The sequence below is a fragment of the Molossus molossus genome, unplaced genomic scaffold, assembly GCF_014108415.1.
Source record: "Molossus molossus isolate mMolMol1 unplaced genomic scaffold, mMolMol1.p scaffold_m16_p_4, whole genome shotgun sequence".
NCBI classification, from domain to species: domain Eukaryota; kingdom Metazoa; phylum Chordata; class Mammalia; order Chiroptera; family Molossidae; genus Molossus; species Molossus molossus.
Genome location: NW_023425377.1, coordinates 103,220,701 through 103,247,934, shown reverse-complemented (window position 1 = coordinate 103,247,934; position 27,234 = coordinate 103,220,701). Strand labels below are relative to the sequence as shown.

General features: G+C 41.8%; 1 protein-coding gene across 1 annotated transcript in view; it reads left to right on the top strand.

Moving 5' to 3' along the window:
- Positions 1-282: 282 nt before the first annotated feature.
- Positions 283-27,234, top strand: part of LOC118643977 — a 99,788-nt gene continuing 72,836 nt past the window's right edge. The window contains exons 1-8 of the mRNA XM_036282279.1: positions 283-466; positions 7,453-7,553; positions 8,963-9,032; positions 11,326-11,456; positions 14,293-14,381; positions 17,466-17,565; positions 23,276-23,319; positions 24,557-24,634. Of these exons, the coding sequence (XP_036138172.1) occupies positions 283-466; positions 7,453-7,553; positions 8,963-9,032; positions 11,326-11,456; positions 14,293-14,381; positions 17,466-17,565; positions 23,276-23,319; positions 24,557-24,634 (797 nt within the window). The remainder of the gene's footprint in view (positions 467-7,452; positions 7,554-8,962; positions 9,033-11,325; positions 11,457-14,292; positions 14,382-17,465; positions 17,566-23,275; positions 23,320-24,556; positions 24,635-27,234) is intronic.

The window sequence follows — 27,234 nt, the reverse complement described above, 5'->3', positions numbered from 1 at the left end:
CTCACGCAAACTCTAACAACAGGGAAGGCGCTGAGTCAGCAACCCGCCACGTCTGTTTTGCGGGGACGGTTGTCCCAGTCACTGGAGCGCAGGGTGGCAGGGACGGGCCGAGACCCGCGCGGGCGCGGGCGTGGCCGGCTGGGCGTGGCCGGCTGGGCGTGGCCGGCTGGGCGTGGCCGGCTGGGCGTGGCCGGCGGGGTGTGGCCGGCGGGGCGTGGCCGGTAGGGGCCAGGCGCGGCCAGCGCACACGCGGCGGCGCACTCGGGTTCGCACTGCGTGACCATGAGCTTCGTCTGCCGGTTGCGCCCGCTGCGGGCCACTCTCCGTCTGCGGCTCGGGCTCCGGCTCGCGCGGGCGGCCTCCTGGGGCGCAGGGCCCCGGACGCTGGGCACGCGGGCGGGGTTGGGGGACTGCGGCGTGCGCATCGGCTGCGCCTCCGCCTTCTGGGGAGACACGGCGGCTTCAGGTAACTCGGCTGCAGTCTGCGCCCCACGCTCACCCCGCGTTCCCGGAGGGCAAGGTTGGCCGGGAGGCGCGCGGAGTTAGCTGCAGCCCCGGAGGGAGACCCCAGGTGTGGGGGCTGGAGCCCGAGCCGCGGCCCCTGGAGCTCCGGAGGGTTTAGTCTCACGACCGCTCCGTCACGCGTCCCAGCCTGGCAGCGACCTTTCCCCTCTCCGAGTTGACCGGGTGCCAGCCCTGTCTCAACCTCACCCTGAGAAAGTACCAGCCTTCCTCTCTTTTCTTACCCTGGGACCATCAACCACTCCCTCTCACTGCCCGGTCCAGGGGAACAAGTCATTTCCGAGCCAAGTCCATCTTTTACTACCCCCGGCCCCCTTTGGAACGCCTCACTTTCCTAGTCTGCAAAATCGGTCAGCAGACCTTGGCAGCACCACGGGCTCCTTGGTTGTTGGTGGTGGTTTGAGAGGAGGAGATGGGACTGTTAAAAAGGGGTTTCTACCTAAAATTTTGTTAGAATGTTTACGTCTTAAATTTTAATTTAAAACTAAAATATATATCCTCCCTCTCCCTTCTTCTGGGTACCTTGATAGAGAAATCAAGTGAAGGAAAGAGGATGAGGAATCAAATCCCCATTATTCAAACACTGATTATACACAGTGCTAGTGACATTTGGGAATGGGGCCTGGGTGTGTGTGTGTGTGTGTGTCTATTTACGTGGAAGTCATCTGGTGAAATCCCATGCACAGAGAATTCCCTGAGAGATGTACACCTTCCTTTGTTTTGAAGTGTGTTTTGATACCTGGGTGTGCTCTGATTGCAGCGTCTGCCTGTTTCATTTGATTTGAAGGGTATTCTCTCTGTCATGAAATACTAAACCATTGTCTCTCTGTCATTGTGCCTGGAACGTCTAATGTTGATGTTTGTTCCTTTTAGTTTACAGTCTTACTGTTCTTTTAGAGGCCCCTCCTGCATCACAGTTACCAAGCGGGGGATGACATCATAATATGTTATTGAAGAAGAGCCTGCTCTGGGATTCCAGAAACATAGTTAACTTCTGAAGGCTGGCGTTCAGCGTTGGGTCCTGGGCCTAGTTCTGCTGCTAACTGGCTATGTGACCTTGGTGTTCAATTTAGTTAATCTCTTGAACCTTGTTTTTCTTATTTCAGGGAAGCTGGGACTAATAACCTCCACCCATCTGGCCAATGACTACTAAATTGAGGGGTCAGTGTTGACCCTTATCTTCCTTGACTCAACAGTGCTATTGACCAGATTGATCACAGTCTCCTTAAAATCTTGCGTCTTGCAGTCTCTTGAAGTTTTCCTCCTTCCTCCCTGCTCAGTCCTCGGTCTCCTTGACTGGTTCTTCTCTAAAAGCTAAAATTTGGAGTGTCCCAGGCCTAGGTGCTCTCCTCAATGACATTTAACATCAGTACCCTGATAGACTCCACACTTATGCCTTCAACATGGATTTGTCCTGCTCTAAAATCCATGTTTGGGTATCTAGTTGCCTTCTTCATATCTTCCATAAAAGGCATCTCAGAAGAAACATGTTTAAAGCTGAATGCCCTGATCTGCTCTCTCTGTCTTAATCTATCTCAGTAATTGGCAAACCTGTCTTCCATGCTCAGGTCAAAACTCTTGCAAGACTTGTCTTTTATAATCACTCTAGTGTAACCTTCTCCCTAATTTGACTGTAGCTCAGTCTTTCTTTTTTTATTTTTTTTCCTTGCCCTTCTGCAGTTTATTCTCCTCATACCTGCAAGTAATCAGGCAAGTCAATCATATCCTGCATTGGATGAAAACTGTCCAGTGGTTTATCTCATTCACAGTAAAATCCAGAGTCCTTACAGTGACCTAAAAGACGATGACGTGCAGTCTCAGTTTCCTTTCTGATCTCATCTCTTTCCTGGTCCCCCCTTGCTCACTAACGCTGTTGGCACTGACCTCCCGGCTGTGATACCAGTACGCCAAGCGCATTCCTGTCTTGGGCATTTAGTAGTCTTTCCGTCTGGAACAGTCTTCCCTCCAACACCCTGTGGCCGGCTCCTTCACGTCTTGCAGTTCTCTGCTCACTCAAACACTGTTGTCAGAGACACCTACCCTTGGCCACTCCACATCCAGGAGCTACCATTCTACCCAGTCTTTCCTGGGGCTTCCTAACTCTCGCTTTATCTTTCTTCACAGCACCTGCCAGATCACAAATACGTGTTGTGCTTTTCCCCCCTCTTCCCACTTGTCCACCCCCAGAATGTAAACTCCAAAGAATTTGGAGGGCAGAGATTTTGACCGTTTTGATCGCTGCTGTGTTTTTTTAGTGCTTAGCATGTGTCTTAGTCCCTTTGGGCCACTAAAACAAAATACCAGAGACTGGGGACCTGATAAAAAACAGAAATTTATTTCTCACACTTCTGGAGTCTGGAAGTCTGAGAACAGGGTGCCAGCATAGTTGGGTGATGGCCCTCTTCCCAGTCAAAGACTCGTCGTATCCTCGTGTGTTGGAAGGAGCTAGGGAGCTCTGTGGGGTCTCTTTTATAAGGGCACTAAACATGTTCATGACCAAAGGCTCCCCCTTCTAATATCACAACATTGGGCATTAGCTTTTCAACAGATAAACTTTGTGAGAGACAAACATTCAGACCATAGCAGCATGTAAGGTTATTGACACTACGGAATGAATGACACTGGAAGTGATTTGTAATATTTATGTCACAGGGCTAAAGTCAAGATTACATTGTAGGGCACTTTGAGTGCTAGGAAGAACTCTTTTTTATTTATTTTTTGGTACGTGCCCCTAGCAGGAATTGAACCTAAGACTCTCTGGTCCGCAGGCCGACGCCCCAACCGCTGAGCCAAACCGGCCAGGGCAAAAGAACTCTTGCTTTACAATTAGACAAACCTGGTTTCAAATCCTGGTTACACACTGGTAGTGTGACGTTCTCAGAAGGTCTGTTTTGCACATTTGTGGGATGGGCATAATATAATACTGTGAAGGTTTATTGTGAGCATAAAGTAAAACATAAATGTACATAAAGAATTTAGCTATAAGGAAGCTAAAAATTGAGCAGCTTCGATCATTTATGGTGAATGCATTTTGTAATCTATAACACCCCCCCCACACACACACAATACTAATCTTACTGAGGACTGTGTGTGCAATGTACTGTATTAAACTTTCCAGGGTGAATGATTTCAGTGCTCATAGTTTAAATGAATAATTAGTGGCATCTATACCTCATATAGATTCTATCTCTATAGATTCTAATGGAACTGATGTCTGATGTCCTATTATTCCTGCATAATTTTCTCTTATCCTTTGGCCCTGCTATGCTTAAGAAGGCAATATATATTCTTATTATATCAGTTTCTCATAAAAACCAGTGCACAAATTCAGTCACTTAACTCACTCACAGGTAAACCAAGTAATTAGCTGGGTTATCAACTGCCATTTGTTCAGTGTGGTCTTGTGTGGGGGGGTGGGGGGTACTATGCATTTCAGTTCAGCACCCAGTGCTAGGCCTCGATATTCAAAGGAGGATATGACATGTCCTTATCCTCAGGAAACTCACAGTCTCTTGCCATAGTCTAGGCCAGTTTTACAAGGTGGGTACAGTACAAACTGAGGACAAGGAGAAAGTCAGCTCCTTCTGCAGTTAGAAGGCAGCAGGTAGCCTGACAGCGTCCTGATGGGTTTTTTTCTCTTGAGCTAGTGTTTGCTTGAAACTCCAAAGGTGTAGGCTGTATTCTTGAGACTCTGAATTAGTTTTGTAGCCTCTAGGGCAGGGAGAGTTGTGAGGTGGGGGGGCTCTGAGACCCAGGCCCAGTTCTGTGTTCTTATGGGTGGAGATTTAAGAATCATACGCTACAAGACAGCTTGATAAGTGCAGGCAGCTTCACAACTTCCATGGGGTTCCCAAGCCGTCCTGCTTTGGTTATGATGCACCCTTTCCCTGATTTGCGCCCCTCTCCTCAGTAACATGCAGGCTCAGAATAACTTCAAGAACCCAGGTAGCCTGCAGAACTTCCTCTAGCCCCGCCCTCTGACAGCCCCACCTCCCCAGAAGCCCCGCCTCCCCTGGCACCCCTGTCGAACAAGGCTGGGTTTCTGAGCAAAGCCATGGAACACACCGCACATGGTGGTGAGATGATCCTGACATGTGTGGGCTCAACCAGGACAGAGTGTCCTAGACCTGGAGGGAACTGAGCTTGATGGAGCGTGGGACATGATGCTTGAAGGAACTTCAGTGAAAAAGTTGACTGTGGCCAGTAAATGTCTTATTTTCCAAGGAAGTAAAAAGGCTTTGTAAGCACTAACAGGACTGGGACCAAGTTCTATTCATCCTCTCACACAGCATATCAGATAGTTATCAATTGTACATAGGGTCATGGATTATTGACATCATTTGAATTGTTTTAATGTAACATTTACTCATCAATAAATATTTCTTGAGCAATGTGCTGGGCCTTAGGAATGCAAAACAGAATACAACTTATTTCCTGAAGCCAAGACCATTTCTATTGGTCTTTCTTTGTTTTATCTCCAGATTTGTACCAAATTCATCATGTTATTTACATTTCAAAAACCCAGGACTCTCAACAAGGAATAAGAACCTTTTTTTTTTTTTTTTTTGGTAAATATAAACCATAGAGAAATGCTTTTATGATTATTTCTATCTTCTCATCATTTGTTTACTTTTTAAAAAAAAGTTCTGGCCCTGGCCGGTTTGGTTCAGCGGTTAGAGCATCGGCCTGTGGTCCGGAGAGACCCGGGTTCGGTTCCCGCTAGGGGCGCGTACTTCGATTGCAGTTTGTCCCCGGCCCTGGTTGGTCGTGCGGGTGGCAGCCACTCGATGTGTCCCTTCACATCGATGTTTCTCTCTCTCTCTCCCTTCCTCTCTCTCCCTTCCTCTCTCTCCCTCCCACTCTATCTGTACAAAAAATGGAAAGATATCCTCGGGTGAGGATAAAAAAAAAAGTTCTGATATCACAGTGTACAAGCAAGTGTGTTCCTTTAACTGTCCAACAGCCCTGAGCCCACAGTTAGAGCGGAGCCAAGTCCTTTCTAACTCCAAGCCCTGGGCCCCATCCCTAAGGGGATGACTTCAGTGGGGGCACCTGGCAGCCCTCGGGGGAGGGTCCTCTAGAGAGACCTCTCCTGCTTCTGATTCTTGCACCTCCCGGTGGGCTTTGGGCTGCTTGCAGGTTCCTGTACACTGGAGGGAAGGCAGACTGCCCACCGGTTCTGCTCCTTCTTGGCCTTTTCCACGGTGTCTTACCCTTGTTCAGATGCCTTTCCTCAAGACAACAGACTCCATGAGCCGCTCCCTTTTCGTCTGGACTCCTGAAACACTGACGGATAGGATTCAAAATACCGAACAAGGGAACATTTAAAAATATGTGACTAATTTGCAGTGCAGTTGGATTTTACATCATCTCTGGAGCCTACGGTGGTCATTTTAGCCGTCCATTAGCCACAAAGTGGGTTTGGTCTGAACTTCGTGGCATCCTTTTGTTCTTGTCTTTCTCCCTTCACAATATTCCCACGATCGCAGGCACAACCACTGATTGAGCCTGTTTGAACTTCCCACCGTTGCTGAACATCTTGACATAAAGTCCCAAAGCGAGATATTTCTTCCTTCTCTGAAATCACTGAGGAAAAGATTCTGTTCTGTGTGCTGTCGGTAGAATGGCTTAATTGAAGATTGACAGGCATGTCGTTGGATGGTTCTACTTCATATCTCAAAGTAGTTGCTGTTGACCTGAGCTCAAGTGTTGTGGAGAAATAACAGCATTAATTGTAGGATTATTTACCTTTCAGGAATTCTGTGTGCATCATGTCTGAGTATACTCTTTTATGATAGTAAAAGCCATCCATCTGTTTTATACGGTATTTTGGTTGCATTATACTGGGGAAAAATATGTAAATGACTATCTCAGTAATTAAGAAATACTTCCAACACTGTGTTTATTTTATGGACTTATATAAGACTTGGCTGTGGCAAGGTCTCTAACCTAGTGGAAAATGTTTCTACCTTGAGAAACCTTTACATAGACTCTTTACAGTAGGTTTTAGGAGTTTAACCGTGTCGGAATGAAGAATTCTGTGGCAGTTAATAAGACATTCAAGGCTTAAGTAATCCTTGGCTATGCCATGATAGCTTATGAAAAATGAGAGATATGGTGTGAAGAAACTTTCAAGAAGAAGAACTGATTTGAAATGTACTCCCATTTATTCAACCAACTTTTGCTATGTACCATCAGAAACCATGCTGGATACAGGGACACCACATTCAGACAAAGCTCCTCCCCTTAAACATGCACTGTTGAGGAGGACAAAATATCTTCCCATAGCATTTTTCTTTAGACTTTTATGTCTCTTGTGTTTTACTTTGGGAATTGCCTTTGAGGTTTTTAGTAACACACCCAATTATTGTAGAATGACGGAAAGAGGGGACTAGGAGCTTGGTAAGAGCGGGTATTCCCTTTGACCTCCCCTGTTTCCATCATACCAAAAGCTGTGAGGGGCAGAATTGATTTTTGTCTGAACTGATTATGAGCCTGGAATAGCAAAGAAGATTTTCCACCCGATGAATTGGAAATTTCTGTCACTTCTTTTTACAGAGAGATCCTTACCATTCGAAGGAAATAATTTCTGGAGAGCACTGGAAATGGGGAAATCTGCTGCCCCGGCCGCAGATATTTTTCTGCTGCCCCATAATAATTTACTTTTCCTTTAGGCAACGTGATGAAGTGTGTGGACTATCACCCCCAATAAGGCAGTGCTTGAATGTAAAGTACAGTGACCAAAAACTCATTAAGCAAGAAAGGGTTCCCAGGGACGTGCCCACAAAACGTGTAAACATACATGCACACCTTCTGATTTGGGATAATGTAAAGGAAGCGCGATTTCACTCATGCTTTTTAAAATTTTAGATTAAATTCTTATTAAATTGACATTTTTAAAGTAAGTTATACTTTGTGCTTTGCTTCTAGTTCCCCAGCTACTGTACGGAGAGAAGCTGGATTATTTGGTTTTTGACTATCTCTCGGAGATAAGCATGTGCCTGCTAACTGCTGCAAAAGTAAAATCGCCTGTAAGTTCATTACTGTAGTCATTTTAATGACCATGTAACGATACCTTCAAGGATAATTACACAAGACAGTGTTTGCTTAAGTGACTTATAGAATTTTTAAATGTTAGGTCTTTTTTTATTATTAATTTATTTTTGTTACAGATGTTTCTCCTTTTTTCCCCATTGACATCCTCCTCCCCATCCCCCCCACCCCGTCCCCAGCTTTGTTGTCCATGTCCTTTGGTTATGCGTACATGCATATAAGTTCTGTGGTTTATCTCTTTCCTCCCCCTCCACCCCCTCTTCTGAGGGTTGTCAGTCTGTACCCTACTTCCACATCTCTGGGTCTGCCCTGAAAAAGTTAGGTCTTATATTAGAAAAAATGTAAGTCATTTGGTTATTTACTGTCACTTAAGTCAGAATTATCTCAAGGCCCTACAGCTAACTGTGGAAGAGCTTTGCTCAAGAAGATGGAGACTGTAGCCCTATTTATAACATGCACAGAAGACTGAGGCCTAAGTGGCCAACAAGAAGGAAATGGTTAACTAAGTGATGAGAGATCCGACAATGAAATCTTACGTAGCCACTAAAATTATGGTTGTGAAGTTTTATTAATATGAAAAATTGCGTATGCTATCATATATACTATATGATAAATGTCTCAGTAGTCCTAATTTTGAAATATTTCTGTTCGTTTTAGTGAATTAATTTTCTTTTTTTTGTTTGTTTGTTTTTGTTTTAACACATAAAGCCAATAAATTAGCCCAAGGCATGAAGCATCCCAGCAGAAATGCCCATTAGACACGAGAACCATTTGAATTGTGCAGCTTGTTAGAGAACACGTACAAGTCTTAGTGTAGCTGTGTCATCAACTTTGTGAAGTTTATTCCATGTAAGCAGCTGCTTTTACCTGGTAGAATTAATGTAAAAGTGAACCAATAGTAACATAACCAATTATCTGGTTGGTGCTTTAAACTACTCTTCCTCCACTCCACCCTTTGGTTTCTTGCATCGGTTTCTGTAACCTACCAAATAAGTGTGAAATCATTTGCTTCTCTTGACAATTGGGGCATGCTGACAATTAGTGACAACATGTATAATTTTGGCAATTTTAGTTTTTAATAAAACTTTGGAGTTAAAACTGCTATGGATCACAAAAGTGAAGTGATTAATTTGTTTAATCATCATCCTTATTTCATCTCTTTGGTAATAATGCAAGTTAAGTTTATTTTGAACATCATGTAGATCTTTCCATTGACTAATTATATTCCCAAATTCATAAGGGATTCATTCTTTCTAGACAACGTAAACGTTACAGTTACTTAAAATTTAATGTAGCCTTGCAAATAATTAAAGGATCGATTAGTCTGTTGCCTTTGAGTTGACCAAATACATTTCATAGGAATAACAGATTTATTTTTATATTTTAGGATTTGGGCTATGTTCCTGATTTTATACAGACTGCCATGGCTCCATATATAAAAGACATTCACAAAAAAGGTAATTTGGAAAATGTTTGTCATTAAATCATATTAATTTTCTGTATGTCAAATTTTAAGAGAGGATATATATTTATATATTTAATATATATTATATTTTGATATATTTATATAATATAGATAAACATATTTATATATGATGTAGTCACTAAAAGTAAATAACTCAGTGAACATTCGAAAAGGTTTTATTAGTCACTTTGATATGGTTCTGAGGAAAGAAGGCAGTGTTATTAGGTGAAAGAATATTTTAAAATATAGCCAGTGTTAATCCACCAGCATATTGGATTGATTTCCAATCAGAGAGTTAGGATTGTACTGGTTCGCTCTCTCTCACCCTGGGTCTCTGTGGCTCAGGGCAAATCTTATTAAGAGGCCCCTGGAGTCAGATGGAAACTTGTGGCTTCAGGACCCATGAAAGCTGCTGACTGTACTTGAACAGTATCCAAGACTCTGGCCTCATTATCCTAGTGCTGTGATTTATTGGGTAACAAAGAAAGTCTTTTGCAGTTGGGTCCTGAGGTAACTTCAAGTGGGATAACTGAGTATCTCTTAAGTACTGAAAATGTATTTCTGCTTATGAAGGATAAATCCCTTACAATATGTTGTTGTTGAATATCTTTAAGATGGAAATCTTTAAGATGAAGAGCTTTGAATAATTGTTTGTCTGATGTAGTTATTATGCACTCTTGCGTTTTATTGTTGCTGCATCTCAGAATACACGTTAGGAGGGTCTGTTTTCTAAAATATTGTTTTTCCACTAGGGGGAGCTATACCCCCTTTAAAAAAAATAAGTTATCCTGAAAGTAAGGCAAAAAGAAAGCAAGGTGTCAGACTTACCAAAATTTCTTTCGAACCTTAAGTATTGGTGATAAATTTGTTATGTGCATGCTCTCTTTCATTTTGGAATCATAAAATATCAGTTGTCTACTGCTCTTGCTACGTGCTAAATACAGAGTTAGACAACACAGTACACTCAAGGTTAAAACACTAGCGCTTCTTGGATGAGAGGGTGGAAATAGAAACAGGTTTGAGGGAGGGCGTTTTAGTCAATAAGTGTATTGGTTGAAGCCATTGGTGGGAAGGATTTTGAAGGAGGGAGGGATGGGAATGAATATGAAGGAAAGTAAGGTTGAGCTTTGGGAACCCCTGGAAAGGGGAGGCATGGTGGAGGCAAAGGATTTTGTCTAAAATGTAAGGGGAGGGTGAGCTGTTGAAGAGAGTGGGAAGAACCTGGATAGTGCAGTCACCAGAACCTAAGAAGGAGGGAGGTTTAAGAACGTGCTGGTGGGGTGGGGGGAGGACAGGAGTGGATTCTGATGCACCCGAATAGATTGAAGAGATGAAAACAGGAAAAAAAAAATGTCGTACTTAGTTCGAAAAAAAATTAGTAGATATAAACTCTAATCATTTATGCTTAATTATTTGGCCAGTTCATAGGAGTGGTTTAGAGCATTCCGAGCCCTTTGCAGATTTTGTCTGATGGCTGTTAACCGCCCACACAGATCACATAGAGATACCGAGCTGACCCGGCAGATGACAGCAGACAGGGAGTGGGACACGCGGGGTTTTCATTCTGCGGCTGTCCCTAACAGGCTGCATGACCCTGAACAAGTCACTTAGCTTCTGTACACCTTAGTTTCTTCATTTGTGAATACGGTGATTGGATTGGGTCAGGGTTTCTGGATCTGGTGTCCGTGGATAGGCTTCAGGGAATCTGACACACCCCTGAAATTATAAGCAAAATAACTTTCCCCCTAGGGAGAGAATCCATCATTTTTTTCAGATTCCCCAAAGGATAATGCATCTTTCAGTGGTAAGAACTCCTGGAATAGTTGAGCACCGAAGGCCCCTCCACCTCAGAACTCGGGAACGTTGACTCTCTCGCTTCAACTACTCTGGAGTATCATTCCACGCGGCCTGTCTGAGCCAATCACTGTCAGAGAGCAAATGAAAGATTAGAGTTTTAAATGAATTGATTGGATCAGTCCTCTCTAGAGGCTTATTTAGAAAAATTCAGAGAATTTTAAAAATTAGAATTAGTCATTTCTTTCATAGCCCACAGATACTTTCATTAGGGCCCAACAGTGTCGTCTCCATTCACATCCATTGCTGGCCAAGCAGCTGGTGAGCAGAATCCAGGGGCGGCTTCAGCCACTTGTGGATGCTGGAGGGATGGCACTGCCTTTGGTGCGTTTGCCTCTGAAAGGGGGAAAAGCAGCACAGCAATGGGAAGAGAAAGCGGTTCTTTGAATGAACTTGCGTCACGTGACTGCCGTGTGTTTCTCTTCTGGCAGGCGTACGTGTGGTCAGCAATGCTGGGGGCACCAACCCTCTCGCGTGCGCTGCTGCCCTCGACAAGATGGCCCGGGAGGCTGGCGTTGATTTGAAGATAGCAGTGGTCACTGGAGATGACATCCTGGCAGAGGTTAATTGACATTTCTGTGATACACTCCTAAGCAAGAAGGTGTCATATCGCGTGATAAACAGGATCGCTTACCTGAGGTCTAAGTATTGGGTTTGGGTATAACGCTTCGAACTGAACTCTAGAAATCTCCTTCTAATCTGTATCACTTTAGTCTAGAAAATGTGGTGTGTCAGCTGCCTGGACTGGTTATCCATTTATGTTTATAAACCACGTATATGTGTGTGGTATGAAAGATTAATTGATCCACTGCAGACTGTTTAAAATAACTTTGGACCCTTCTTCGACCCTGACAGTCTCAATTGAAACTGTGCTTCTGACAAAATGTGAAGTTATTTAGCACATGTCCTTACCTGCCTTTCTGATCTTAACATTGTTTGAGCTCCAGCTGATAGATTCTGCTGCAGGCGATACCTTCTTTGTCCCAGCAGGAAGGGAAATGAAATCCATAGTTTTTTATCAACACCTCCATTTGACAAGCTCGATGTTTCAGGCAAATATCAGGCTTGTCACTGGCGCTGTTTCCTCTGGCTGAGCTTGGCTCCCGTGGAACGGCTAGCCTGTAAATTCCCACTCGTGAAATACAAGCCGTTTTTGCGGGTCCTTGGATACTTGTGCTAGGTCGGGAACACACAAAAATCCCCGGACTTACTTGTTTGAGCGTAAACAGAACAGATCTGCTAATGAGCTTGATGTCACTAGAGCCTTTGGCCTCGTCGTATAGGCCTGCTGAATGTCCTGTCTGTGCAGGTTAATTTACGATTTGAGAAAACTGCAGTGGAGATAACCTCGCTGAGCTGTCCTATTTCTGTGTCAATAGTATATTTGAAATTCATCTTCATCCTTCTTCTGCCTGCTATGAGGGAATTGGCTGCCATGACTGTCCATGGCTTCATTTTAAATCTGTTTTCCCGCCCTGGCCGGTTTGGCTCAGCAGTTAGAGCGTCGGCCTGCGGTCCAAAGAGACCCGGGTTCAGTTCCTGCTAAGGGCACGTACCTCGGTTGCAGTTTGTCTCCAGCCCTGGCTAGGTTGTGCGGGTGGCAGCCACTCGGTGTGTCCCTTTCACGGTCGATGTTTCTCTCTCTCTCTCTCTCCCTCCCACTCTGTCTGAACAAAAAATGGAAAAGTGTCCTCGGGTGGGGATTAAAAAAAAAAATCTGTTGTTACATTATTAGCATGAGGCCAAAACATACAATCTTATCCAAGAGAATTAAACTGTAGACCCATTTTTCCCTTATGGAAAGGAAACTAGCCCTGGAGAGATTTTAAGTTGTTTATAGAGAACTAACATGGAAATAGTAATACCATGAAGCAGGTCCCTGCCTGGGAATATCAGTTTGACCTTTAATAGCCAACACCCTGCCTACTCCTGTGGTAATAGTAACGGAACACAATGTACTATATATACTTGTCACAATAGATCACATGCTTTCGTGTGTGTACCTATGTTACGTTGCGTATTATAGATATGTTTTGTAACAGATATAAAACACCAGATCCCTGTCGGTGACGTGAGGATGGCACAGTCCCAGCTCTAACATTTGGTGGTGAAGTTGCTTTGGCTTTCGGGCCACTTGGTGCTGGGATGGCCTCAGGGGGACAGAAGGTGTCCCCCACCTTTAGAGCCTCTGTAAGTGATCACATGTTCCTTTTAGGAGGGCCCACCTCTACACAGCTCTAGCTGGTGCTGTGGTGGTTCACACAATTTACAGGTGTTTTGTCGTGTTTTCCAGAACTCTTGCCTGAGCCCCTTTCTTTGAGGGGGTGGGGTGTTGTAGAGACCACCCTATAGCCATGCCCTCCCCAGGACTTTGGTGCTGAGCCTGGAAAGACATGCCTGCAACAGGAGTCCCCGAGTACATCATGTCATGGTTATAGGGGAAAAATAAAACAAAGCTCATGCCTTTCCAGGAAATGCATTGATAACTTTTATTCTTAACTTTGGCTTGATAGAAGGCATGATAGTAACACCTGCTTCACAGCATTACTCTTAACTGGAGAGAAATTGCTGTAGGACCTTTTATTCTGCATATCGCTCTGTAAGAACAAGAAAGGATTACATACATACGTATTTACACCAATCCTGTGGGATTGATACTTTCAGTGTCTTACTTTAAAGATGAAGAAACCTAGAGAAGCACAGAGAACTGGGAGGTCGGCCAGGGCCCAGAGCCCACACGCTGCACCACGAGGCTTTGCTCGGACGTCCTTGGTTAGGCTCCTTGTCTACGGACTTTGGTTGTGATACCTGCCTTGCAGGGTTGTTTGGAAAAAGAAATGAAATACTGTATGAAAAGTACCTGAAGCAAAAGACCTTTTAAAATACATATTCATTTTTTAATTTCAATGAGATGTATAGGACTGTACTTAGCTATTACGTTTTTGGGATTGTTTTTAGTTTTTTTTTTTAATTAAAATTTTTTTTTTCTTTATTGATTTGAGAGAGAGAGAAAGGGAGAGGGAGAGAGAGAGAAATATCAATGAGAGAGAACATCGACTGGCCACCTCCTGCACGCCCCCCACTGGGGATCGGGCCCACAACCTGGCCATGTGCCCTGGCCAGGAATCGAACTGGCGACCTCTTGGTACATTGGTTGATGTTCAACCACTGAGCCACACCCGCCGGGCTAGTACATGTTTTTATTGTTTCACATCTATATGGAGGGGCAAAAGTAGATTTATAGTTGGGAGTATGTGAAGCACAGAGTTTATTCTTGTATCATTATTTATTAATTATTGCATTCTTTTCCCTGTGAACAACTGTAATTCTCCTTTTGTATAATAAAATTAACTTCTCTGTGAATAAAGTTTAATACCATTTTTGTAAAATATCTATAGAAGGAGACTCTGCAAGCATCAGCCGTCACGGATATGGAGAGTGGGAAGAAGTTTCCAGACACCGTTAGGAGCATGAATGTGTACCTGGGGTAAGGTCTTTTCTCTTATGTTCTTTTTCCTCCCCTTCCTTCCATCCCTCCGGGTGCGGATGGACACATGTAGCCTCCAGGGTTGATATTTTAAAAAGCCTTTTCCCCAGGCTGCCAGGTAGCAGCAGAAACTCTTAGTAGTACCAGCAGGACTGAAGAACCGCCGTAGCTCGTAGCCCCCGGAGCGCACAGCAGGCCTGAGTAAAGGGGGCAGAATTCTCCGACACTGTATCTGCCACAGTGGTGTCCCCCTGACCGGGCTGAGCCGAGAGCAGAGCAGAAAGAGGAATTTATCTTTAAGCCTTGGGAGGTAAAAGCTTTGGCTGTAAGCGGTTGGAAGGACGGGGCTCCATGTATGTGGTTCTTCTGTTCTTTTCTTTTTTTTTTTTTTTTTTTTATCCTCACCGGAGGACATTTTTCCATTTTTTGTTCAGGTAGAGTGGGAGGGAGAGAGAGGAACAGAGAGAGAGAGAAACATCGACGTGAAGGGACACATCGAGTGGCTGCCACCCGCACGACCGACCAGGGCCGGGGACAAACTGCAACCGAGGTACGCGCCCTCAGCGGGAACCGAACCCGGGTCTCTCTGGACCGCAGGCCGACGCTCTAACCGCTGAGCCAAACCGGCCAGGGCTACTTCTGTTCTTTATAAGAGCCCAGCAAGCCGCAGGTGTGTGCTGGAGGCTGGGGACACGCAGCTGAGTGACACCCAGCCCTCAGGGAACTAATCATGCACCTTCAGGGGACAGGTGCTGTGATCCTTTTCTGCCTCCCACTACGCTGTGTGTTCCTGTGGGCTGGGGTTCTCCTTCTTATCTCTGAATGCTTCGAGTCAGCCACAGGTCCCCCCCACAGAGGGCCCTCAGGAAATGGATCCTCATCAAACCCACTAACTTATTGACTTAGGCTAAGAAGCTCAGAATAGTGTTCGGAGCAACACAGCTTGTGGTGTAGAAGGCCTGCAGGTGTTTTTCAGAGCCATTCAATTTAACACAACCGAACACAAATGCCCTATTCTCTCTCTGCTTAACCACAGCTTTTACAAAGTCTTATGGAAATTTGACCTTCCGCTCCTCCTCCGAACTCACGTGGCACTTAGTTCACTCCCGGGCACTTGGTTCCCCAGCCAGATGGCATGTCCGGCCGTGTCCTCTCCACCTCTGTGCCCCTGGCTCCTGCCATCGCATCCTGCACCATGTTGGTGCTCACAGGAAATGTTGACTAATCATGGATGGTGGGGGGTTATAGAGAGATGGTGCTGAGAGGGGCTACAGAATTGCAGTAAGACAGAAACAGCGTGTTTCTGAGAGCACACTGGCAGATGTTTCTGGAAGCAACAGTTTACTTCATTTTAAATGTAAGAGCTCCTTCAAACTAATGGTGATGAGCTGATAAATAAAATGGCATCAGAAATAAGCGGACATAGTATTTCTTGAGAACAGAACCTTTAAATGCTTTTTAAAAGGAAAAGAAAGAAAGGGAGGATGGGAAGGGGAGGAGAGAAAAGAGGGAAGGTAAGGGAGGGAGGGAGGGAGGGGAGGGGAGGGGAGGGGAGAGGAGAGGAAAGAAAAGAAGGAAGAAAGGAAGGAAAAGGAAACTTATCTGCCTTGGCCTAGGGTTCTTTGTGGGGAAACAGTCTGATCACAGACCGAGAATCTGATCACAGACCTGCCTTCACACAGGTTGGTGTTCAGATATATAATACATTCATAGTTGAGGACAACCACAATCCAAGTAATTTATTTAGTAATTTACTTAAAGAAGTTTATGGCTGCTAGTATCCCTAGCACATCTGGCAGAAGCAAATGCAAATCCAGATGTTCCCTCAAAAGAGGCTGCTCCACAGATAAAGCCTCACCAAACTTAATAGGAGTTTATAATCTGAAATTTCAAAACAAATGTAAATGTCCACAGAATTTATAAATTGGAAGATTTCGATGTAGAATGGAGTAAGCACGGTAAAGATGTTTAAAGACATAAAGAAGGAATAAAAACCGGAGCAGGGAACAAGCTTTCAAAGGCCTAGATGGATTTGAATGGAAACCAAATGAACTTTATTAATCAAACACATGGTCATTGAAATAAAAACTCAATGACTAGATTAAACAGCAGACTAGATGCAGTTACTGGAAGATGAATTGGAAAATGGATCTGAGAGAATTACTGAGAATGCAGCCCAGATTAAAGAGATGGAAAATGACCCTGGCTGGTTTGGCTCAGCGGTTAGAGTGTCAGCCTGCGGTCCAGAGAGACCCGGGTTCGGTCCCTGCTAGGGGTGCGAACCTCGGTTGCAGTTTGTCCCTAGCCCTGGTTGGGTCGTGTGGGTGGCAACCACTCTATGTGTCCCTTTCACGTCTGTTTCTTTCTCTCTCCCTCCCACTCTATCTGAGCAAAATATCAAAAAATGTCCTTGGGTGAGGATTAAAAAAAAAAAGGGGGATGGAAAATGAAAGGGAAATTAGAGCTTTGTGGATACAGTTATGAGGTCTAACGTTCTATCCAATTACAGGTGCTAGAAGAGAATATAAGGGGGGGGGGGAAGCAATGTCCAGAGACAATGGCTGAGAATGACTTATTAGACAATGGTTGATGAAACATATTTATCCATAGGGGCAAGAAGGAGAGTCAATCCCAAGCAGGTTAAACAAAAAGATATAACAGTGCAACTGTCTAAAACTAAAAACTGAGATTGTAAGAGCATCCAAAGAGAAAGGCAATACACAAACCCCGATAATTAGAGTAATATACCTCCCAACAGTACATTGGACACCAGGAGATTGTGAAATAGCGCCCATGAAGTGAAATGACTGACATCTAGAATTATATGCCCAGATGAACCAGCATTGCAGAGTGTGTAATGCTGACAGAGTACTTGATAAGCAGTTCCACAGGAGACACCGATTTTTAAGAAAATAATGGAAGTAACTAGGAGAGTGTTTTTGTCCACATCATTTTATACCTGGAATTATTTAAAGCATATTTGAGTCTCTGGACAAAATAAGAAGCAGTTTTGTTTGTTTTCATCAAAAGCTTTCATCTGACCTGGGTTAAAAACAATTAACAGGGATGTTCTGTTTCTCCAAGAGCAAGACCCATAAGCAGGGCCCTGGACCTTGGTGCCGACATCGTCCTGACGGGGCGCTGCGTGGACAGTGCTATCGTACTGGGACCCCTCATTCATGCTGTAAGTTTGTGGGGAGAACACGCTTGTCCCCTTGAGCTTATCTTTGTTTCACTTACCAACACACATGTAATTTCCTTTGGCCATTGCAAAGTGTGTTTTCAGGTGCCAATTTGTTAACTTCAAAATATTAAAAACAAGCCAAAAATAAGTAAATTGCTTTCCTGTTAGAGGTTTCATATGTCTAGTGTACCAAAAGGCACACAGTAAATTTCATATTTAATTTTATGTAACGATGTTGTTAAAATATGGTAGAATAGTTTATTGTTGTTAACCAAATTATTCAGAGATGACCATGCGGAACTGGTTTATAAACTGGATGGCATAACCACTTCTGCACCTTTTTATTCAATACCTTGGAGTCCTTTAGAATCTTAAGGTTATTAGAAAAGTCTTTAGAGTTTGAGGACCCTTCTGTACATTTGGGGACTACTTTGCTTATATTAATTTTTTAATAGTAATTTTTCCTAAAAGTGGGTTTATTAACCCTTTCCTGGTCAAATTCCTAGTTCTTGGTGTGCCTCCATTTAATCCCTTAGGGGCTTGAGGTTCTTTGTTGTAAAATATCCTCAAGTGAAATCCAGCTTTTTAAGGGCACTAGATGCTCTTTTTCCACGTATGGAGAGAAAACAATCATCGTGTTATATGGACAGAGTGATCCATATTTTAGGCTTCTTGGATCACCCTGTTCACCCATTCAGACCCAATGCAGTGTATTACTTTGTTTTTTGAAGTTGTGTTCTCCAGTTTTAAGTCTGCACTCTGCTGTGGGAGGCGACCTCCAAAGCCTTCATATTGATCCTCAAATCCATGCACCTTTGGGCCCAGCTGCTCCTCCAGCAGACTCTTCCTTCCCTCCCTTTTCAACCAGTTTATTGCTTTAGGGCTGAGCTTTAATGAAATTGATCTATCTTTTCCTCCCTTCTCTTCCTCCCACTCAAGAAGTACTGTTCTTTGTAAATTTGGTTTTGCTAATATTAAAAAAAAAAAAAATTTTTTTCCTGTATTGATTTTAGAGAGAGGAAGAGAGAGATAAAAACATTGATGAGAGAGAACATCGATTGGCCACCTCCTGCATGCTCCCCCACTGGGGATCAGGCCCACAACCTGGGAATGTGCCCTCACCTGGACTTGAACCGGTGACCTCTGGGTGCATGGGTTGATGCTCAACCACTGAGCCACACCATCTGGACGGTTTTGATAATATTTTAAGCATATTTTATCCTGTGTATACTCAAGAGGCTTCCCATATTTATTATTACCTCTTACTAACTGTGTGACTTGGGGAAGTTACATAGTCTCCAGGCCTCTGCTTTCTCATTTTCATGTTCATGTGGGTTATTCTGAGGGTTAAATAAGAGAATCAGGTGAAACACTTAATACAGTGTCTGTAAGGCCCCCACAAACATGTTCATTGTTGCTAGAGAGATGATGAGCATGTGGAAAGGAATGTTCATAGAGCCTAGGAAATTTATAGCTGGGGGGCTCTACTCTGTTCTGAAGGGGACAAGAGGTCCATCAGTGGAAGTGACATTTAATTTGAGATCTTCAGGATGAATATCATTTGTTCTGGAATAAAATGGAGTTCAGCCCTGGCCAGTTTGGCTCAGCGGTTAGAGCGTCGGCCTGCGGTCCGGAGAGACCCGGGTTCGGTTCCCGCTAAGGGCACGTACCTCGGTTGCAGTTTGTCCCCGGCCCTGGTCGGTCGTGCGGGTGGCAGCCACTCGATGTGTCCCTTCACGTCGATGTTTCTCTCTCTCTCTCCCTCCCACTCTATCTGTACAAAAAATGGAAAAATATCCTCGGGTGAGGATTAAAAAAAAAAAAAAAAAATGGAGTTCAAAGTAGAAGACATTACACTGCACATGCCAGGGCCCGAAGCACTTGGTGGAGGAATGCAGGGCCTGAGAAGTCCCGGATGGTGGATGGAGAGAAAGGATGGTGGGAGGCGAGCCTTAGAGAAGTAGGCAGGACCCAGGGGACAGAGGCCTCTGGTGGTCTTGGTTATACTTGACCACAAATCAAGAAGCACTAACAAACATTAAAAGCAAGAAAATGCCAGTATAGTATCCTAATACATAAGGTACAAATGATCCAACCAACTTGGAATTGGACATATGTGTTCCCTCCATTATTTCACTATTTTAAATAAGCAAACAGTAGATATTTGTAACAAACCTTTGTGCCTTTTTTTGATTATTTCTTTAAGATAAATTCTTTTGGCTTTAAGTGTTAATGAATTAAAAACACAGTCAGCTCACTAGAAGAATATTTGCAAGGTAAAAACTGAATTTTTAAACGAAGACAGTTAAACTCAGTAAATGTAGCCTCTTTATTTGTAGAAAATGTTGTAAGGTGTGAGGTTACCACAGGGTGGCACTAATACATTTCTATTTATTTGTGACAAGTTAATGAGCAATTTTTCCTCTGCTCATCTGTTTGTTTGTTTTTTTTTTTGTGAGTTATAACTGGAAAAATATTTAGGTTTAGTCTGACATTTAAAAAATTAGTTTGAATTAAAAAAAACTAGACAGGATTTTTATTTAACAATCCAAATATTATACTGTATATGTTCTTATAACGAGAGAGCCTGACAGGTGGTTTGCTTTAAAAGCATCACATTAGTGAACATTGTGTGTGTGTGTGTGTGTGTGTGTGTGTGTAAATTTAGGGACATAAGAGGATGAAAGAACCACTTTTTACAGAGTTGATTTGTATCTGATCCTGTATCTAACTGAAATTTCAGCTTTTATATTTTCTTGAATTAGGGATCCTCAACAGACTATTTCTTCTCTCCCTTATGCCAATAAAATCTTGGGGCAGGGAACTTTTTAACGTTATGCTGTTCTGTTATTTATCCCTACTTATTCCCCTCTCTGCACATTCTGAATGGGCCTAGGAAGCATTACCGAGTGAACTTCTATTCATCACAATTACATTTACATAATTATGTCTTTCTAATGAAGTGACCTCTTTATCATTTAAATGACTTTTTTTATTCCCAGTAGTAGTCTTTGCTGTGCAATCTACCCTGTCTGATACTAAGATAGCCATGCCCATTTTCTTTTAAGTCTTACTTTTTTATATAATCTTATCATCTCTGCCCTTTAATTAGGATCTTTAGGTCATTTACTTTAATGTGACTATTGATATAGTTAGGTTTAAATCTGTCATCTTGCTATTTATTTTCTCTTTTTTTTCATCTTATTCTTTGTTTCCTATTTTCTGCCTTGTTTGAGATTAAGGTTGTTTTCATTTTATGTCACTTACTGCCTTATTAGCTGTAACTCTTTGTTTTATTATTTTAACAATGGCTTTAAAGTTTGTTGTATAAATCTTTAATGTTGCAGTCAGTCTATTATCTAGTGATACTATACTATTTCACATAGAGTAGAAGAACTTTACAATTATATACTTCTATTTTACCCCTCCTTTCTTCTGTGCTTTTGTTTTCATACAGTTTACTTCTACGTATGTTATAAACCCAACAATACCGTTGTTTGATTTAGTATTATTCTAATTTATTGTTACTTATATTTTATTGTTATTATAATAATAAATCATGTAAAATGCTTTAAATGCTAATAAAAACTCTTGTATATTTATCCATTTACTGTAGTTCACAATTCTGGTACTCTTCAGTCTCCTGTGTGGGTCAATATTTCCACCTAGAATCATTTTCCTTCTGCCTAAAGATCTCTCATTTAACATTTAGTGTTATGATATAAGTCTGCTGGTGATGATTCTTTCAGCTTTTGTATGTCTGGAGAAGCCTTTATGTCACTATTGTTTTTGAAAGATATTTTCCCTGAGTATAGAATTCAAGGTTGACAGGTTTTTTTCTTTCAGTAGAGTTGTCACTCTACTGCTTTCTCAGCATTGCTTCTGATGAGAAATTTGCTGTCATATTTATCTTTATATCTCTCTCTGTATCATGTCTTTCTTTTGTTGTCTGCTTTTTCAGATTTTCTCTATCCCTGTTGTTGAGCACTTTTATTATGATCTGCCTTTTTAAAAAATGTTCCTTGTGTTTGGTGTTTTTGATCCTTATGCATCTGTGAATTTATAGTTTCATCCAATTTAAAAATGTGTTAGCTTTTATTTCTTCAAATATATTTTTATGTCCCTTTTCCTCCTCTGGAGCTCTAATTACACATATATCATGTCACTTACAGTTCTCCAAGGGATCCCTGATGCTCTCTTTATTTTATATATTCTGTTTTCTTGCCATGAAACTTTTGATTAGTTTCTATTGCTATGTCTTCATATTAAATAATCTTCTTTCTTCAGTGTCTAATTTGCCATTATCACAATCAGTGGGTGGTTTTTATTTTTCATCCCAAACGTGTAGTTGTTATTTTTAGAAGTTCAGAGTTGGATCTTTGTTGTGCTCTGGATTTGGATCTGTTTTATTTATTTTTTTAACATATAAGGTACAATTATAGTAATGTCTAAGTATATTTTAATGTCTGCTAATTTTACCATCTGTATAGGATATGGGTCTGTTTCAATTAATAGATCTTTCTTTCAACGTGGGTCACATTTTCCTGCCTCCCCCGCTTTTTTCTTGTCTGGTAATTTTTGATTGGCTATTATACATTGTGAATTTTACCTTGTATTTTTATATTCCTGTAAATATTTGTTACCTTTATCTTGGAATGTGATCATTTATTTTGTAATTGTTTGATCCTTTTTGGTCTTGCTTTTAAGATTTGTTAAACAGCCTGGCCAGTATGGCTCAGTGGATTGGACATCATCCCATGGACTGAGAGGTCCTGATTTGATTCCTGGTCAGGGCACATGCCCAGGTGCAGGCTTGATCGCCAGTAGAGGTCATACAGGAGGCAGCCGAGTGACGTTTCTCTCTCACATTGTTTCTCTCTCTCCCTTCCTCTCTCAATAAAAGGAATAGAATAGAATAGAATAGAATAGAATAGAATAGAATAGAATAGAATAGAATAGAATAGAATAGAATAGAATAATAATTTGTTAAATAGGACCAGAGCAGCATTTAGTCTAGGACTAACTATTTTCCATGATTGCCTCAAGGCTTTTCTGAACGCTCTGCCTATTTTCCTATGAATTATGAGATTTTCAGTCTGCCTAGTGTCAATAGGCACTATTCCCAGACTAAGGTAGCTTCCTCCTACCCATGTGCTGGCTAGTTCTTGGCTGAATACTTGAAAGGGACCCTGTTAAGATCTCTGCAGTTCTCTATCTGTACAGTTGTCTCTATGTGGTGATCTATCCTGCAAACCCTAGTCATCTTGGTCTCCCTAGACTCTCAGCTCCTAAACTCAGGGAATCTGCCAGATTCCATGTGGATTCCCCCTCCCAGCACTGGGCCTGGAACTCAGTCGTAGGCTCGTCTCATTTGTTTCGCCTTGCTTAGGGATCACTGGTTTGCGTTGCCTGCTGTCCAATGTCTTAAAAACTATTGTTTCATATATGTTATCTGGCTTTTTTGTTGTTCCAGGCAGTAGTTTAAATTTAGTCCAGGTTATTCCATCTCATCCAGAGTAAAATTCTACTTCAAGTTTTTATGGTAGTTTCTCCATATAATTTTATATTTGAATCTATGCAGTAATCTTGAATTGTACTTTTGATCAAGTATGGAATTAATTACTTTATTTTAAAACATACTGTGTAAAGATTCTATATCTAACTGGATGAATTATAACTAAAATAATTTTTGTGGGTTTTTTTCTTGTAGTTTGGTTGGAAAAGCAATGACTTTGATTTATTAGCTGCTGGGAGGTAAGTCTAATAATAATATTAGTAGTAATTTTAATATTTTAACTACATTACAGTAAAATTTACTTAGGCTTTTTAGAAATTAAATATTTGTGTCCGGTAGGTCATCTTAAAAACATTTTAAACTGAACATAATTGTAATTATTTAATATTGCAGAGCTTCAAGGCTAAAGAAAGAAGTCTTCTATAGATTGGAGGAATTTTATGAAACAAAGTAACCATCGTTTGAGTGCCTACTATGTAATAGGCACTTCACAAAATAATTTTTTATTCTCATAATTTACTTATTAGGCAGATGTTATTATCCCCATTGGAGAGATGAGGGAATGGATAAACAGTAGGAGTTGTCCAAAGTCACAGCTAGTTACATGATGGAGCCTGAATTCGCACAGGCCAAATAACTAAAACCCAGAATGTTTTATCATTAATGTTGTCCACTCCATAAAGAGCTTCAGATCTTTCAGATTTTTGAAGACGAAATTTTAATAATAGATTTATTGATAAGTTTCAGTCTGTGAATGTATCAAATAGGACGGTAATATTTTACACATTTTCTCCCCTTTCCTATAATATAATGACAATTTTTTTTTTTTTTATCCTCACCCAAGGACATTTTTCCATTTTTTGTTCAGGTAGAGTGGGAGGGAGAGAGAGGAACAGAGAGAGAGAGAGAGAAACATCGATGTGAAAGGGACACATCAAGTGGCTGCCACCCGCACAACCAACCAGGGCCAGGGGCAAACTGCAACCGAGGTACATGCCCTTAGTGGGAACCGAACCCGGGTCTCTCAGGACCGCAGGCCGATGCTCTAACCGCTGAGCCAAACCGGCCAGGGCTATAATGACAATTTAACGTCACACTTCAAGCCTGGTAATAACTTACATTTGGAAGCTCTACACTTTTCATGGTGCTTTCACATGCTTTTGTCTCAGTTTTCACAACCTTACCAGTCATGCATTCGCCCCGTTTTGATCAAAGTCTGTCACTTGGCCTAGGTTCCTGAGATTCTAGACCTAGGCCAATTTCTGTTATTCCAAGCTGGCCTTTCTGCATCATTAGCCTACTTCATTAAAGCAAACAAAAACCAAAATGGCACCCCTGTAAAGTTACCAAGTTTTTCCCCACTCTTATGACAATACCTTTAAAAATAAAGTTTTATTTGTAACATGATTTTGTATTTGGGCAGGTATCGAAAATTTTGCTAACTGTATTAATGCTGTTTTTTTGTTTGCTTGGTAGCCTTGCAGGCCATCTCATTGAGTGTGGTGCCCAGAGTACTGGTGGACTATTCACAGATTGGCATTTGGTGCCAGACTGGTAGGAAGCTGTATTTTGTATATACAAACGTTATAGCATGGCATGTAATATCTACACTTAGAAATTTTAGTTCCTGTTTATTATTGTAATTATTGCTATTTAACATTTTGTGTTTTTTTATTTGTAAGGTATATTGTGTTTTATTTGTATTGTGAAACACAGACAAATTTTATATCCTAGCCTTCATTATCTTATTACGATCCAGAGCTAAGTTTCAGGAGAATTCCTTTGAGTGTGTTAAAAATCACACTTCCCTAAAATAATATGCAATATTTTATTATAGTCTTTAGTTTATTATTAGGCTGAGCTTTGTACCTATTTTGGGTTGAATTGTGCCCCCTAAAGATATGTTGCAGTTCTAACCCCCAGTACCTTAGAATGTTACCTCATTGGGAAATGGAGTCTTCACAGTGAAAGTGAGATCATTAGGGTGGGCCTTAATCCAATAGGACTTTTGTTCTTATAAATAGTAGAAATTTGGATGTAGTGAAAGACACATACAGAGGGAAAACAATGTGAAGAAAGACCCTATGAAGGCAGAATTGGAGAATCTACAAACCAAGGAACACGGGAACTAGGAAAAGGACAAGGAAGGATTCTCCCCTCGAGCCGCCAGTCGAGCATCACTCTCCTGGTGGGCACCTTGGTCTCAAACTTCTTGTCTCCAGAACCGAGATACAGTAGGATATTCATCAGCTTTATGCTGATGTGCCAAAATAAGACTTATTTCTTTTGACTTCATCTGTCCTTGGGTGTGGTTGGCAAATGGTACTAATTGGGATTTCTGCTATCTATCTCCCTGAGGAGGAGGATTTAAGCTATTTATTCTCTGGTTGGGGAGAAGTACAAACCATTTACTCTTAAGTGTTCTTGGTTATAGAAGATAGGATTTTGCAATTTAATGCATTTCTGTTGCTTCCAGCCATCCAGCTTTTGGTACTTTGTATGGCAGCCCTAGGAAACTAATAACTACCTAAAATAGAAACAGAGTCTCTTTTAGGACTAAATACACTAAATATACTGGAACCTTGAAATTTCAGGACATACTGGTAAATTACTTTTTCTATCATTCTACTGTATCCAGGGCTTGTTGTTAGATGTCTCTTGATCTCAACTCTAAGAAGTTCTTACAACATGAGCCAACATATTTACTAAGAAGTTTGCCCTGCATGGGCCTTTGCCTCCAGTGTAAATTAGGAATCTGTCGATGACTTTGCAGACCCCTGTCCATCTAAACAGTGGCAATCTCTTGTCCACTCTTCCTTTACCCTTGTCTAGAGCCAGGCAGGTGCTGCTCACTCTTCTTTCTAACGATTTCTTCTCCTCTCCCTAGGCTGTCATATGGTACCAGACTAGTGGGAAGCAATGAAACAGGAGACTCTGGCACTGATGAGAAATGTGTCCTCTGCCCTTTACTCTTATAGGTCTGACTTCTCTCCCTCAGAATGCTCATCTGCTTTTACAGTGTTGACACTTACATGGGAGCAGATGACTCCCAGATCCACATCTACTGCCCTGTATCACAACTCCACTAGGAATATTGGAATAGATTTGTTTTTGTTTATAATTTTATTCTTTCTTTAAACTCATCGGCCTGTATTGAAGATTTGTACATTTTGACTGTGATATGGTCAGTTTCCCACTGATCTAGTCACAGGTGATCTTTTTTCCTCTTCCACAGTCTTCCTTTATCCCATCAATTTCCAGTAAGGTCAGTGTTCAATCCATAATATCTTTCACTTTCTTTGTTTCATATTCATCCACATTTGTGGTTTTCTTATCTCAGTTCTGAAAACTGTTTTATAGCCCTCTAACTGGCGTCCATGCCTCTTGCGTCCAGTGGCACAGCTCTCCTACTCTGCAACAGATCATCCAAGTGTCAGAAATCTGAGATCCTAGATTTCATCACCTGGGTCTTGTATGTTCAACTAGATTGTAAACTATTTAAAGACACAGATCTTTGCATTCCTGCAGATTTATCAGATGCATCTTTTAGTCCAGAATAGCAATTAAAGAGCATAACCTCTAACACATTGCCTGGAGTCCTGGTTCTACTACTTCCTACTCCATGAAATAGGACAAGTTATTCAGCCTTTATGTGCCTCAGTTCATCCATTGGCAGAATAAGGATAATGGTAATATCTACCATCATTGCATTATTATGACTGACATATAGCAAGTCTTTATTAAAATGTTCCTTTTTATTTTATTGTTTTGCACTTCGATGCTCATCAAATATTTGTAGACTAATAAAAGATGTCTCTTTAACACAAGAATAGAAGCGTGCTTTGGTTTTTTCTGAACACGTGATACATATCTCAGTTATAATGATGCAGTCCTGAGTCTTGTCGAGTTCCCTAAGTATAAAATAAGGATAATAACATGTGCTCAGAGGGTTTTTGTAAAGATCACAATAAGCAGTTGCTGTTGGTTAGGGCTGAGTCCAGCGCCTGACATACGGTAAACACTTAAGTAAATGGTCCTCGGTAGAAACAGTGATAATGACCATCCTAAAAGTAGCGAAGCATCAGTAGTGGTGATGGTAGTGGGGGTAAGAGTAAGGTAGTAACAGAGGCAGAGTAGTGTCTCATTTTGTTTTT